Consider the following 13,431-nt stretch of genomic DNA (forward strand, 5'->3'; position numbering starts at 1 on the left):
ATGACGCGTGAATCGGCGCGATCACTAATTAGCACTAATCCCGATTCCCACACCTTCATCTGCAACTCACGTCTTAAATTTCCGAATAGATATCAAAACGCACTAATTACGCTGAATCATTTCAAATTCCCATGGAAATCCTAGACAAGGAAGCAAATCCTAAGGACGCATTCAAATGTCAATTTTCTGGCTGCAACGCGAGCTATCGGCGCAAAGAGCACTTGAATCGCCATGAAACAAAACACACCCAGCAAAAAAGCTTTCCATGTTCCAACTGTGATCGTACATTTGGACGAAGGTACCCAGATGCTTCTTTGCGTGCTGTTTGCTTGCTGTTTGCTTGCTTTCCCAGCCTAACCATAAAATATTGATCCTAGTGACACACTAAGACGGCATCTGCAACGGAACCACCAAATAACTGAGCCGCTTAAACGTGCATCCCGAGCTTGCGAGAATTGTCACGCAGCAAAGGCTCGGTGCCAAGGAGGTGTGCCATGCGATGAGTGCGTGCGTCGCAAGTTCAAATGCTCCTTTGATAAAGATAATAGATCGGAAGAAAGGGGGCATTCCGAGTCTTCAACAGGCCCTCCATCTAGCCCAAGAAATGAACACCCCCCTCTTGACCATTCAGATAAGCAGGCGGAGTATATCCGTCTTTACTTTCAATTATTTCATCCTCATTGGTCATTTGTGCATAAAGGCTCCTTTGACATGAAACATGAAACACCCTTACTCGTTCAGTCCATGGTTGTTCTAGGCATGTGGGCCAGCGGGGAACAGTCGGCACAATTGGCAGCAGTGGAACTACATAATACACTTCGCCTGGCTGTTCGAGATCAAACTGTGAGTGATTACATTGTGGAACTGCAATACACCCGAAGCGCTGTACTGACATGTCACATCCAGGAAAAATGGGATGCCTCCGAAGCAGATCGAGCCACCAGTGCATGCACCTGGCCATTACCGACATACCAAGCCATATTATTACACATTATTTTCTCCTTCATTGGCAGAGCCCCAGGGAGCCTCAATCTCGATCTGGGGATTTCTCTTCCTGCCGAAGACCTTGGGCTACTCCAAGCACTTGTCCGAAGCTGTCGCAGGCTGGGGATGTTTAATTACCTAAACATTCTTGCGAGATTTCGGGATTCAAATGTGCCCTCGTTCATATGGGTGAGTATTGAGGAGATCAAGCGATTCAATTTAGCCTTGTACAAGGTTTGTGGTAAAGTAAGCAGCTTCAGCATAACAGATGGACGCGTTGCAGACAACGCTGGACAAAGAGACTTACTAGCCGCAAGCGAGCTTCAGTTTCCCATGCCTAGTAACTGTGCTTTGTGGAATTCTGCTGGCAAAGATGAATGGATGATTCATATCAAGGACACGAAGCCGGTTTCTTTAGACGATGATTGCCAGGCAGACTGGATCTCCAATTTCGCAATGACATTAGAGCTCCTTAATATATGAATGCCTTGGCAAACAAGAAAATTTTATCCGGAGACATGTAATTCTCTAAATTATGACCAGAAGCAGAAACTAGTACTTGGAAGTATTGCAATTGGCGCTATCAATTGATGTAAAATTATCCATCTCATGCTTTCAATCTTCGTACATACTCCCTTTAACTTTTTACTATAAACTCCGTGGCCTACAAAACTTGTGGTAGGATAAGAAATTCAATTTATAAATATCAAAGGTGGTGATAGTCCGTATATAACCATCTTCCCAAATGTCGCATAGATACAGATCAAGATTCTCAAGTGCAATCAACGAAATCGTCTCCAGAAGCGCCAGTGTGGGTGATGACACCGGCAAGCTCTCCAGAGCCATTGAAGATGACACGGTCAGCGCCGGGGGATCCACCAGTGTAAACAGATCCAGAGCTCAGGATGGGGAACTCGTAGTAAGTGCCGGACACAGGGAAAGTGAAACCCTCGTAATCGTGGTAAACGTGGGGGTAATCGTCATCGGTCTTGCCAGCCTTCTCAAGCTTGTAGCCAGCAGCTTGGGCGGCGCTGACAGCAGTGCTGGTGTAGCAGTTGGAGCCACAGGTGTAGGCACAGGCACGAGTGACCTTCTCGAGGGGAGCGGCGAGTGCGCTGGTCATGAAGACAGCGAGAGCAAGGACCTGTTATTGGTTAGCATCAAATGTCGGGTATATAGGTATAGATATGGGATATGGGTACAGTACCTTGGCGTACTGCATGTTGGCGATAGGAGGATTGAAATGGATTGTGAACTGGGAATTTGCTTTGACTCTGGATTTGTGTCAAGAATTGCGGGATTGTAAAGGGTTTAAATAGACAAGACTTACCTACCACATGCAGTATTCAATCGCAAATTCAGCATTCATGATCATGTTGACCCCTCTCAGCTTTGAACAATGTTACATTTGTCCATCATCAATAGTGCAATTTCATTGGTACACACTAATGCAGGGTCGAAAGTATACAATCAAATCCAGCTAAACCACAAAGGGAATGTCAACCGATCTGCAGGGTGCAATCTTCAACGGGAGCGGGGGAGATAGACGGGTCTTGTTGTTGATTAGGACATCGTGAAAGATCGACTGGTGTTCGCCTTATCAGAGGCTGATCGACCGGGTTTGGCGCCGTGCAGAAGACCCTTGGCGGAAAGTGGATGCTACCGGGCGTGAGGCCAATCGGGCCTGGTTGTGGGGGCACGATGAGACCTATTAACTGTCGGTTGATGTAAACAATAGTGCCAAGCCTGCAAAGCCTGCAAAGCGAGATTGTATTCTTTGCACATGTCCTTCTCCTAGCCCATTTCACTTGTAACTTGTTGGTTTGAACGGGCAATCATGTGCATCCGTATATTGCATTGGCTTTGGCATTGCCAAAGAGTTGGTTGCTTGCTTTTTTCTTCAGGACGGGTCCCCGACGGAGTCCGTGCCGCTGTTTGAATTTATGCAGAAGTAATTTCAAGAATCTTGCCAATATTCGCGCTAGAAAAAGGAAGCTTCCATTTGAAACAAGGTACCTTGAGCTCAGTAGCATACTAGTATAGTAATAGTCCATTCAATGTCATGCACATGCACATTGCCTCGGCGGTGCTTTACCCAATGACAACTGAATAGAGCTTCCACCACCAACCTCGCTCCTTGTCAACTTCCTCTTCCTCATTTGCAAATTCTCTCCGGCCACTCCATATATCCATATCCTCTAATCTAACCCATTTTGTCTTGTTCCATACCTTGTAGGCAACAAAAAATAGGACGAACACGGGTAACAGAATATAGTTGATCACAAAGTCCGATGCGCTAAATGGATTCAGGAAACACGTGTATCCCTGGAAGAATACAAGAAAAATGTTCGCTGCGAGAGCGATGTAAGTGCCGTAAGGGTAAAACACGGCCTGGTAGGGCAGCTTGGATGGGTCTTCGCCCTGCGCGACTAATGCACGACGGAAGCGAATATGGCATATGCCAATGACGGACCAGACGATGAATGTAGCAACTGGAGCCGAAGTTAGCATACTTGGCATTCGGATTAAGACGGACACACATACCTCCAGACAAGGTAATAAGGGCCGAGTAGACCGTTCCAGCGCTAGACGATTGCTCCAAGAACACGATGCAGGCGAAGACATTGGTCATGACTAGTCCAATCCAAGGCACACCCGCACGATTAGTGCGCCCGATGAATTTGGGGGCTTTTCTGTTCCTAGACATGAAAAGCAATGTTCTTGAGGCCACATATAAGGAGCTGTTTCCAGCAGATATGAAACTAATAACGATTAAAGCGTTGATGAGGTGCGCAGCTGGGAGAATGCCGGCATCTGTCAAGGCAATTGTCAAGGGTGAGCTCGCCGTTTTCGAACTTGACCCTAAGAGTTGCTTATCATTCCATGGAATGAGAATTCCAATGAAGAATATTGTGCCTGGATATGTAAGTAGAGGGAGCGAGAATATGAATCAGTGATTGCTTACCGACGTAAAAGATTAAAATCCGCCAAAAGACCTGCTTGATGGCTCGTGGGACTGCCTTGCGAGGATTCGATGATTCTCCAGCGGTTATACCGACCCTAAATGACGTTAGTCACAGCCAATATGAATGATCATCTATACATACATCTCTGTTCCTGCATATAGAGTCCCTGCCACAACAAACGTCTTGGCCACACCATTTATACCATCTGCAAACGCCCCCGGATGGTGCCAATATTTGAATCCAATGGTTTGTGGCCCAATCGCACCAGCACTGATACAAATAGCCAGGATGAAAAACACGATAAGAGCCAAAACTTTGATTCTGAATGGTGTCAGTGATGTCCTTGCAATATCGGAATCATTAGAGCGCACATGGAAAGCCAAAACTCCATTTCTCCGTAAGCCAAAATACCCAGATTGGACAATGTCAAGAATAGGAACCAGAATATGAGGATCCAGCCCCATTGTGGTACTGCACTCGTCCAGTATTCGATAACGAGAGAAATTGAGTTATACTCATTTGCAAGAACCTATACCCTAATGCTTAGTAGATATTCTTAATTTTAGGCAGAGATTATTGCTCACAGTAACCCATAGATACCAATATGCCCATCCCAGTGCGAATGCCAACGCATCGTCGATGAAACGTTCAGCGTACTCGATGAATGAGCCAGTGACAGGAATAACAGTCGCCATCTCTCCCAGTGATTGCCTGGAGATATCAGAGATTATGCAAATATCCTAACAGTCATCATACTCACATTACGAAAAACACAATAATTCCAACCAAGGAAAAGCTAATCAGCGAGCCCGCAGGACCACCCTCGTGTAACGCATTTCCAGAGCTGACGAGTAATCCAGGTCCGATTATTCCTAGCATTATAATCAGTCTTCATCATTCTTCACTTTAAAAATGCGGCATATCTACCCCCAATAGCAATCATTTGCAAGTGCCGCGATTTAAGCTGCCGTTTTAATGGCGCCGCAAATGGGTCCGAAACAGCCTCTTCGTCACGCTCGGACTCCCCACCAGACTTCATACTTGTGTTATCTCCGCCATCCGTGGCGGGCGCCCGATAGGTTTTGGCATTGAAGTCACTCTTACTAGCCATGAGCGAAGGGCCGTATCTCTTCTCAATCGGATGATTGAAAAGATAGCGGAGGGCCACAAGTCACGTTCCAGCTGACGGGAATTGACCCGGAATTTGCGGTCACGCTTTTTGCCCCTTTCTGCACGCCATTGTGGGGGACAGGCGAACCTGTGAAGGGAATTTTCCGGGCTGCGTTCATTTGTGCCCGATGTCGTGATATGACCCGGTCGGCGGGACTTTAGCGGAGACCTCAGGGTATTGGGTTAAGATTGGCATTGGCGATGGTGGCGATGAGCGAGTTGACGAATTTTATGATGAGTGTTAGGAGGGGTTTTTTTTTGTTGCTTTTTTTTTGCACGTAGTTTTGGAGGATATGGCATGGAGCTCACATGCACTATTTAACACACATTTTGTCACCCAGAGTTATTATTTTTTTGGCATTCCAATTCAAGCATCAAGACTCAAGAGTTTGCGGAATTGTGGATACAAGATCTGACCCGAGCGTTGGAGTGGATCTGGTTCCTGGGATTGACGCCACTAAGCCATAAAGCGATTTGATTTGCTTGGTCCGGACTTACAGTTGCGTTAAATTTGAGTACAGTGACAGGCCCACAAGGTTAACATGGATAGGAATAGCAGATCTTTCAATGGGAAGAAGGTGGATGTATTGTACTAGTGCGGCGTGCCTATTAGTTGTTAGTAAACTCGTGGGGGAAGTAGAAACAAGAAGTTTAAAGAGTCGCGAATGAGTCACTTTGAATGAAGCCTGTGCCACTGGGGTTCTTCAGTAGTGCGAGGGGGGTTTTTGAGATTTTGGGTGTAAATTGTGCCCATGGACGCGTATCAAAAAAGAAACAAGAGAAATAAACAAGGGTACTCAGACAGTTTAAGTGGTTGCACTTTATCATCACGAGTTCCCATAGCTGGTACAGATGGCCAGAATGTGTCATCACGGTGTACCCTTGTTTATCCTGCGTGATGGGGGAGTTTTATCGGACGTGGGATATCATGCAAGAGAATAGGAAACGGCAACTTGCCAGGTTGAAGAGAGATTGATGAGTAGGGGCACGACGGGGAGACTAGCAGAGTGTAGATTGTCACTCACTGCAGGCTTGAGACCTTGCGAGAGGGTAAATTCCAGAGATCTAAACACTTCACCTCGAAGCTCATGTATCTCACGAAGCTCCTTCGATGGAGTCTCCTTCGACTGCTTGTCGGGGTGATTGCCAAAAATCAATCCAGACACATTTGTATCCTTGTTGAACTTGTCGAAAGTATTCCTGGCATGTTTCAACGACGAAATTGGGTCTTGGTGGTGTCGGGAAAGTGTGATAACATGCGAATTGGCAAGGTGATCTTGTAGGACACGGAAGTCTTCAGTTGCCTTTCAATGGCCGGTATCTGTAAAAAGAGAAATTTCATGTCAGTTTTTGGTCCACATAGCCATCCTTGAACTGTATTCGAATGCACAACCCATTTTCCGGTCAAGGATCCTTGTTATATTGGCACATGGAAGAAATAAGCTCATATGTTGCAGCCATTCAATTTTCAATGCCAAAGGACCTTTCTGAACTCATCTACCGTCTATCTTTCATTTTAAAACACGCCTAATCAACATATGTACACATGCATCCATCGATTGATGGATATACTTTGAATATTTACCTGAAGGACTTTAAACAGCGGATCTGCCAACCACTGTGTGCTCCTTATGTACTAAAATGCAGAATCTACTACTCATGTATACATTTGAATGATCCACATAGCATTATATAGGGGTATCTAACGATCAACTGATAGATCTCACATCTTGGGAGTCAACAGAATCCGAGGTCACGTAAGACTTTATGTTCATATAATAATATTTATGTGCCCGATCACTCTTCATTTTCCTCATTCTCCTCGCTTGGAAGCTGCTTTGGAAACCAGCCATAGCTTGAGAAATCAACATGTAGCTCATTCATGCTGTCAGAGGTCACCGCAACGCCTTCTTCGCGCAAAGCTTCTGCTTGGCGTTCTGCACTTCCAGGACCTCTGTAAGGATAGATGGTGGTTAGTAAGAAGCTGGGTAATGTATGGACCAACATCGGAATACATGTAAGAGCCTCATTCTCTGAGAATGGAAAGTGAGGAATGGACTCCAGGCTGCAGGACTGGTACATACCGGTGAGAAATCATTCCTTTGGAATTAATGACGCGGTGCCAAGGTACAGTCCTCGCGTTGAAATGCAGATCAGAATCCGCTGAAGGTAGAGACTTGAGACACACTCCAACCTGGCGTGGTCTTTGAGCTAAGCGTCGTCAGGTGTTGGGTTAGTCAATTTTGTAAAATCATTCAAGTGTTGACTCATGATATATCTTACGTTCACCCAGAAGTAGGGCGATATGGCCATAAGAAGTGACTTTGCCGCGAGGGATTTCCTGGATGGCCGAGTAGACGGCATTCGCCCACCACTCAGCTTCTTCCGATCGAGGCATATTGGAATTACCAGATGATACTATAGTGAGGTTCACATGAAATGATTGGTTCTTGGTCAACAAGTTGAGGAATCACGAATACGAGCGGAGTGTACAAACCTCGGGCCAACATTATTCCAGCTATCGATAAGCGGTAAATCACTGCCGCGACCAAAGCTACAGGACGTGCGCAGAATCACTTCGACGAGTCTTCAATTTACACCACTCGCCAAAATGCCCGGCTCACTGGCAGACTATCTTGCCAAAAACTACCTCAACGCTGACCCGGCGCCTGAACGCCCCAAGAAAAAACGCAAGAAGGCCAAGACAACCGACACCGCAGGCTCCGGCCTTCTCATCGCCGACGATGACCCACCAGATCTCCGACACACCAACACAAACCTCGATAACGATGACGAAGACAGCCCCTTTGTTGATACCTCAGCGCAAAGTACCGAGTTCCGTCGAGTCAAGCAATCGGGATGGAAAACTGTCGGTGGACCAGCGGGTAATGAACAGGCAGAGGCCGACGCAATCCTGGCCTCGGCCGCAGCTGAGCGCGCAGCACAACGAGCCGACGATGATGACGCTCCGATGATTGAAGGAACAGAAGAGGAGGGACCTCGCATGGAGTCCGGCGCATTGGCAGGTCTCCAGACAGCGGCACAGACAGCAGCGATGGTGAAAGTACAAGAACGTCGGCGCAAGGCTGAGGCGGCATTATTCAAAGACCCAGCGGCGACAAACGAAAAGGAGCAAGAAACCATTTACCGTGACGCATCCGGACGAATTATCAATGTGGCGATGAAGCGGGCGGAAGCTCGACGCGCCGAAGAAGAAAAGCGCGTCAAGGAGGAACAAGCGAAGGAGGCGCTCATGGGCGATGTGCAACGTCAGCAGCGGGAGGAACGGCGACAAGAACTACAAGAGATCAAATCTATGCCCGTTGCGCGCACGATCGACGATGAAGCTTTGAATGACGAGCTACGAGAACGTGACCGGTGGAATGATCCTGCTGCTCAGTTCTTGACACAAAAGAAGGGGCCCGGTGCTAGTGCTACGGGGAAGCCAATCTATAAAGGCTCATTTCAACCCAATCGGTATGGCATTCGGCCTGGACATCGGTGGGATGGAGTTGATCGGGGCAATGGGTTTGAGAAGGACTGGTTTACCTCGCGGAATAAGAAGAGTCGCAATGAGGCACTGGAATACCAGTGGCAAATGGACGAGTAGATGCCGGTGTCATGTTTGGCATCAAATTAATCTTCATGACTATACAATAAATTCTGGAATGGGTGCTGGCGCTTGTTCTTTATACAACATTGCATGTGCATTGAAATACGTACTCTCCGTAAGTATACTAGAACTAATCTTTCGAACATGGCAGAGTTGACGAAGGGCGGGTATTGAAAATTCAAAAAGGGAAATATGTCAGTATCTCGAGATGAATGGTGCATGGGCTTGTATTGCGGGATGGAGTGGTAGAGAGTGTATCGGAAAGAATGCTTTTTGAGTACTAGGTCGCAGTTGATATTGTAGGAGAAATGTACTAGTAGATGGTGCTGGTATATTCGGAAAAAATAGTCGTGTAAAACAGTAGGAAGGCACGTGTGGCTTGCTTGCTTATGGTATTTGTTTGAAGCGCGACTGTTTTCTCTCCATCCAGTCATGAGGGAGGGGGGAAATGATAGATGATGCTATCCAGGGCTAGCACATAAGACTATGCTACTCCTGAGGACCTCTGGCTTAGTTTCCTGAGATGATGTTAATCAGTAATGAGATCTGTGGAGATGTAGAAGGAAGGGGAAGCTTACATATATGTTTTTCTAGCCTTATCCGCCGAGCGGGTTGCCCCGGTGTTTTTTTACCACAACAACTTAATTCACCTCCATCCACCCCACCCTACCTGTCCTCCATCACCAGAAAATGGTACGAACTGCGGAAGGTCCGATGGACTTTGAATGGCAAACGCGTCCGCCAATGGATTTGACATCCCCCTTTTCCCATCTGGAAAACAAGAAACGTGCGCTTCTCCAACCAAATCCTCCGATCCCCCATGTCGCTGACCATCCCCACAGGAACACACAGCACATTCAATTCACCAGACAAAAAGCCACCATCTCTTCGCCCTCCGAACTCCCAACCCTTTTTGTTCTCGCGAAATGACCCTGCTCCAAGCTCCAAGTCTGTCTTCGGGCTACCAGCTTTCACCACGCCGCGCAAAGTGGATATCGACTTCTCCTCCGGTGCGGAGAACTTCTCTCCCCCGAAAATGCCGACAATGAAGACACGCCAGAGCAAAATACAAACAAAGAAAGACGGGGCTCGATCCTGGGGATGTATGGGCGGTTCGGAGGCAGCCCTGGCCGGGGGGAGATACCCCGCTTGAAACAGAAGGCCTATTCCAACGCGGCCCTGAACAAGGTTCACAAGAAACGGCGGAGAAACCAGGAGCTCAGTCGACAGGTCAAGATGGAGAGCGAGGACGAGAGTGACCGAGGGAGCGGCGACCAAAGAATAAGCAAAACAGCCAAAGGGAATGACAGCCTGCAAGTTGCCCCTTCGCGCATGTCATCCTTCTCCGAATTCTTTGCCTTACTCGAAGCGCATCCCAATGTCCCCAGCATTTTGTCTTGGTGGGCTCAGCTATTGGTCAACTTGTCGTTGTTCACACTCGCCGTATACATTGTTTTCACCTTTGTCGCAGCTATTCGCGCCGAGTTCGAGCACGCAGCCGAAGAAGTTTCCGATACTATTTTGGCCGACATGGCGAGATGCGCCAAGGATTATGTGGATAACAAATGTGGTGGAGGAGACCGACTGCCAGCGCTGGAGAGTGTCTGTGAGAACTGGGAGCGTTGCATGAATCGCGATCCGGCCAAGGTCGGACGGGCTAAGGTGTCTGCCCATACAATGGCCCTGATCATCAACAACTTTATCGATCCAATCAGCTGGAAGGCAGTTGTACGTATCCCAAATATCTCCCACCTGAGTTCTCTGCTAACATTTCCTTAGACCATTTTCCTTGCCACCATTTCTACCGTGACCGTTGTTAGCAACTGGTCGTTCCGCTCATTCAGAAGCCGACAAAGCCACCAGCCAGATTTCTCTCATAACCAACACAACTACCCCCGGCAACCCCCTGCGCATGATCCATATATGCATTCACAGCCACTTCACCTCCAACATCCTCCGACCTTTGGTTATTATGGACAACCTGATCCTCGACAGAACCACAGCTATACACAGAATCAAGATTCCTCGTTGATGCTTGAGAACACAAAGCCGATGGATTTTGTGACGGAACGAAGTCGCGATCGTGAAAACCACCTCCGCACTCCCAGTCCATCGAAGCGCCGATTCACATGATTGAAAAAACGCAAAGGTATCTTCGTATCTTGTATTATTGTTTGCATATTTGGGAGGACATGGAACGGGACGGATTTGGACGGTGTATTCTACATTCTTTCTTACTTTTTACCCTACAAACCCACGTTGGTGTTTCACTATTTACGGCTCTTGTACTCTTTGAGACTGAATACATGAATGGTATACCGCTTTTGATTCAAAATATCAGACATGAATGCCTTGAAGTTTGTTGACTAGCATGCGTCTCACCGCCTTTACTTCTGCCAGTTATTTTCTACCGCCCATCAATTCTGCCATCCTCTACCGGACTTGAGTATTTACCAATAACTACAGTCTTGGACTCTTGGGAAAGAAAAGAGTACAAAAATCGAAGGCAATCACTTTGTTTAACCATGCTGACACAAGCCTTGCTACCTAGAACGCGCAAAATAGCAAGCCGAATTACAAATCAGAAATCCAGTATTCTGAAACATGCATCAAGCGATCTAGACTATTTCAATTTTTAACAATCAGGCACTTTTCTCGGCATCCACGGGAAATGGGCAATGATGAAGACGGAAAACGAGGTCAATTTCGTGTCTCCAGTGACTCAACTTCGGCCAAAGCAATCATTTAAGCCTGAATATTCGGCTTCTCAATCAATGATATTTCGTTTTTGGCTGGCATGCATTGCTCGGCGATCGGGCCGAGTTCACATGACTTGGCCGAGCGTGGCGGAGCGGCCGGCGGCATCCAAGCGGCGAGTTCTGCACTATATACAACACTGCCCAAGTGGTTGAACCGGAGATTTTACTACTCTGTCTGCATTTAATAGCTGTCGCCTCGGTCACCGGCCAATTTACTATCTGGACCCACGGCCGACATCCATATGCATGCGATGGCGAACAAGACGTTGGGCTCAGGATGGCAATAATCAATGAAAATTTTCATGTTTTCCTAATGTATATAGGGTGTTGACATCTTCCAATTCGAAATACTTTTGGTGTTACCTGTTCACTAAGCATTCACAAAAATTCCATTATCGAAACCAAAATGCACCACGAACCAAAGACCGAGGCGGACATCTATCCAGAAGGTGGCCTACGCGCCAACCTGGTCGTCGCAGGTAGCTTCAGCGCCATCATGGGCGGACTTGGCCTGATGAATAGCATAGGTATTTACCAGGCCTGGATCTCAACACATCAACTGGCTCATCTCGGCGAGGGGCAGATTGGCTGGATATTTGGCATCTACAATTTCCTCGTCTTTTTCTGCGGAATCCAGATTGGGCCCATATTCGATATCAAGGGACCACGATTGCTGATGTGGTTTGGCTCAGCTTTGCTTATCTTGGCCTTTATCCTCATGGGCTTCTGTCATGAATACTGGCATTTTCTGGTAGTGATCGGGATTCTTGGCGGCATGGGGACGTCCTTCATCTTCATTGTCCCCGTCGCTAGTATTGGCCATTTCTTCTGTCGACGTCGTGGCGCTGCAACCGGTCTTGCCTTGTCCGGTGGAAGTATTGGCGGTGTCATCTTTCCGCTTGTCCTTGAAAATCTTGCTCCCCGCATTGGGTTTGCATGGTCCACCCGGATCATCGCCTTGATCACGCTGATCCTGTTGATCCCTGGCTGTCTTCTTGTTCGAGCGAACCTTCCTCCCAAGGCAACGGCACCTCCATCACTCAAGGTTTTCCTTCCAGACTTTTCAATTCTTAAGGACCCTGTCCTCGCCTTAACGACCATGGGGGTATTCTTTATCGAATGGGGATTCTTCATTCCACTTGAGTATATCGCTTCCTATTCTCTTGCCATGGGGATTTCACCACGGCTCTCATACTTGATGGTTGTCTTCCTGAATGCGGGCTCGTTCCCTGGTCGCTGGTTACCTGGTATTCTAGCAGATCGCATTGGCAGATTCAATACATTGATCTTGACAAACATCCTATGCTTGATATCTGTTCTGGGAATCTGGTTGCCTGCTGATGGAAACCTTGTTGCTGTCATTATCTTCTCTGTGGTATTTGGATTCGCCAGCGGGAGTAATATCAGTCTTGTTCCAGTTTGTGTGGGTGAGCTTTGTCCTGTCCAGAATTACGGAAGATACTATACGACCGTCTACACAATTGTCAGTTTCGGGTATGTATATGCGGCAATCCATCAATAGATCCAAATCATTTCCTTGCTTGTCTTGACTTGCTAATGTTTCCTGATGTAGGGCTTTGACAGGTGTCCCAATCGCAGGAGAAATCTTGAACCGGTGCGGTGGTGAGTACTGGGGGTTAGTCGTGTTCGCTGGCTGCGCATATGCAGCTGGGTTAAGCTGCTTTGTTATAGTGAAGTATTTACAGAAAGGTAGAAGTCTAAAATAGAGCGTTGTTTCATCACTTCCAAGATTCAGCCTGGAAATGTTGGGAGGTATTAAATGCAAGCAGTGCAGTCTTGGAAAGTATCAAATTGTGTTGATTGCCACCTGAATAGTAGATCCAGATCACAAAGCAATATCCAGCAAGAATGCAATGAAAAATAACCCCCTGCCCAATTTAGCGAACAAGTGCAATAAGCTAACAATATTCTAAGCCCA

General features: G+C 47.2%; 7 protein-coding genes across 7 annotated transcripts; 4 read left to right on the plus strand and 3 right to left on the minus strand.

Annotated features, from left to right (window-relative positions):
- Positions 1–131: 131 nt before the first annotated feature.
- Positions 132–1,467, plus strand: N7466_006555 (uncharacterized protein; the record flags this gene model as incomplete). The annotated part of the gene is made up of 3 exons (XM_057165952.1): positions 132–298; positions 378–843; positions 907–1,467. 3 exons carry the CDS (start codon positions 132–134, stop codon positions 1,465–1,467), a joined length of 1,194 nt encoding a protein of 397 aa, XP_057021551.1.
- A 289-nt stretch (positions 1,468–1,756) lies between these two features.
- Positions 1,757–2,206, minus strand: N7466_006556 (extracellular guanyl-specific ribonuclease RntA; the record flags this gene model as incomplete). Its single annotated transcript, XM_057165953.1, has 2 exons — positions 1,757–2,128; positions 2,192–2,206. The coding sequence occupies 2 exons, from the start codon at positions 2,204–2,206 to the stop codon at positions 1,757–1,759; spliced, it is 387 nt and encodes a 128-aa protein (XP_057021552.1).
- Positions 2,207–3,075: 869 nt separating this feature from the next.
- On the minus strand, positions 3,076–5,061 carry N7466_006557 (amino acid permease; the record flags this gene model as incomplete). Its single annotated transcript, XM_057165954.1, has 8 exons — positions 3,076–3,476; positions 3,529–3,900; positions 3,950–4,044; positions 4,092–4,271; positions 4,322–4,479; positions 4,535–4,661; positions 4,711–4,822; positions 4,878–5,061. 8 exons carry the CDS (start codon positions 5,059–5,061, stop codon positions 3,076–3,078), a joined length of 1,629 nt encoding a protein of 542 aa, XP_057021553.1.
- Positions 5,062–6,917: 1,856 nt separating this feature from the next.
- On the minus strand, positions 6,918–7,518 carry N7466_006558 (MGMT family protein; the record flags this gene model as incomplete). The annotated part of the gene is made up of 3 exons (XM_057165955.1): positions 6,918–7,074; positions 7,205–7,331; positions 7,404–7,518. 3 exons carry the CDS (start codon positions 7,516–7,518, stop codon positions 6,918–6,920), a joined length of 399 nt encoding a protein of 132 aa, XP_057021554.1.
- Positions 7,519–7,731: 213 nt separating this feature from the next.
- Positions 7,732–8,730, plus strand: cwc26 (putative cell cycle control protein (Cwf26); the record flags this gene model as incomplete). Its single annotated transcript, XM_057165956.1, has 1 exon — positions 7,732–8,730. One exon carries the CDS (start codon positions 7,732–7,734, stop codon positions 8,728–8,730), a length of 999 nt encoding a protein of 332 aa, XP_057021555.1.
- A 693-nt stretch (positions 8,731–9,423) lies between these two features.
- On the plus strand, positions 9,424–10,866 carry N7466_006560 (putative nuclear envelope protein Brr6; the record flags this gene model as incomplete). Its single annotated transcript, XM_057165957.1, has 4 exons — positions 9,424–9,520; positions 9,576–9,743; positions 9,794–10,461; positions 10,513–10,866. 4 exons carry the CDS (start codon positions 9,424–9,426, stop codon positions 10,864–10,866), a joined length of 1,287 nt encoding a protein of 428 aa, XP_057021556.1.
- Positions 10,867–11,868: 1,002 nt separating this feature from the next.
- N7466_006561 (Major facilitator superfamily domain general substrate transporter) lies at positions 11,869–13,219 on the plus strand (the record flags this gene model as incomplete). The annotated part of the gene is made up of 2 exons (XM_057165958.1): positions 11,869–12,986; positions 13,066–13,219. Coding segments are annotated over 2 exons (1,272 nt in total), but the record flags the coding sequence as incomplete, so codon positions are not given.
- Between the last annotated feature and the right edge of the window lie 212 nt (positions 13,220–13,431).

Source organism: Penicillium verhagenii (assembly GCF_028828195.1).
Source record: "Penicillium verhagenii strain IBT 33310 chromosome Unknown utg000006l_segment0_segment0, whole genome shotgun sequence".
In the NCBI taxonomy this organism is placed as follows: Eukaryota; Fungi; Ascomycota; class Eurotiomycetes; order Eurotiales; family Aspergillaceae; genus Penicillium; species Penicillium verhagenii.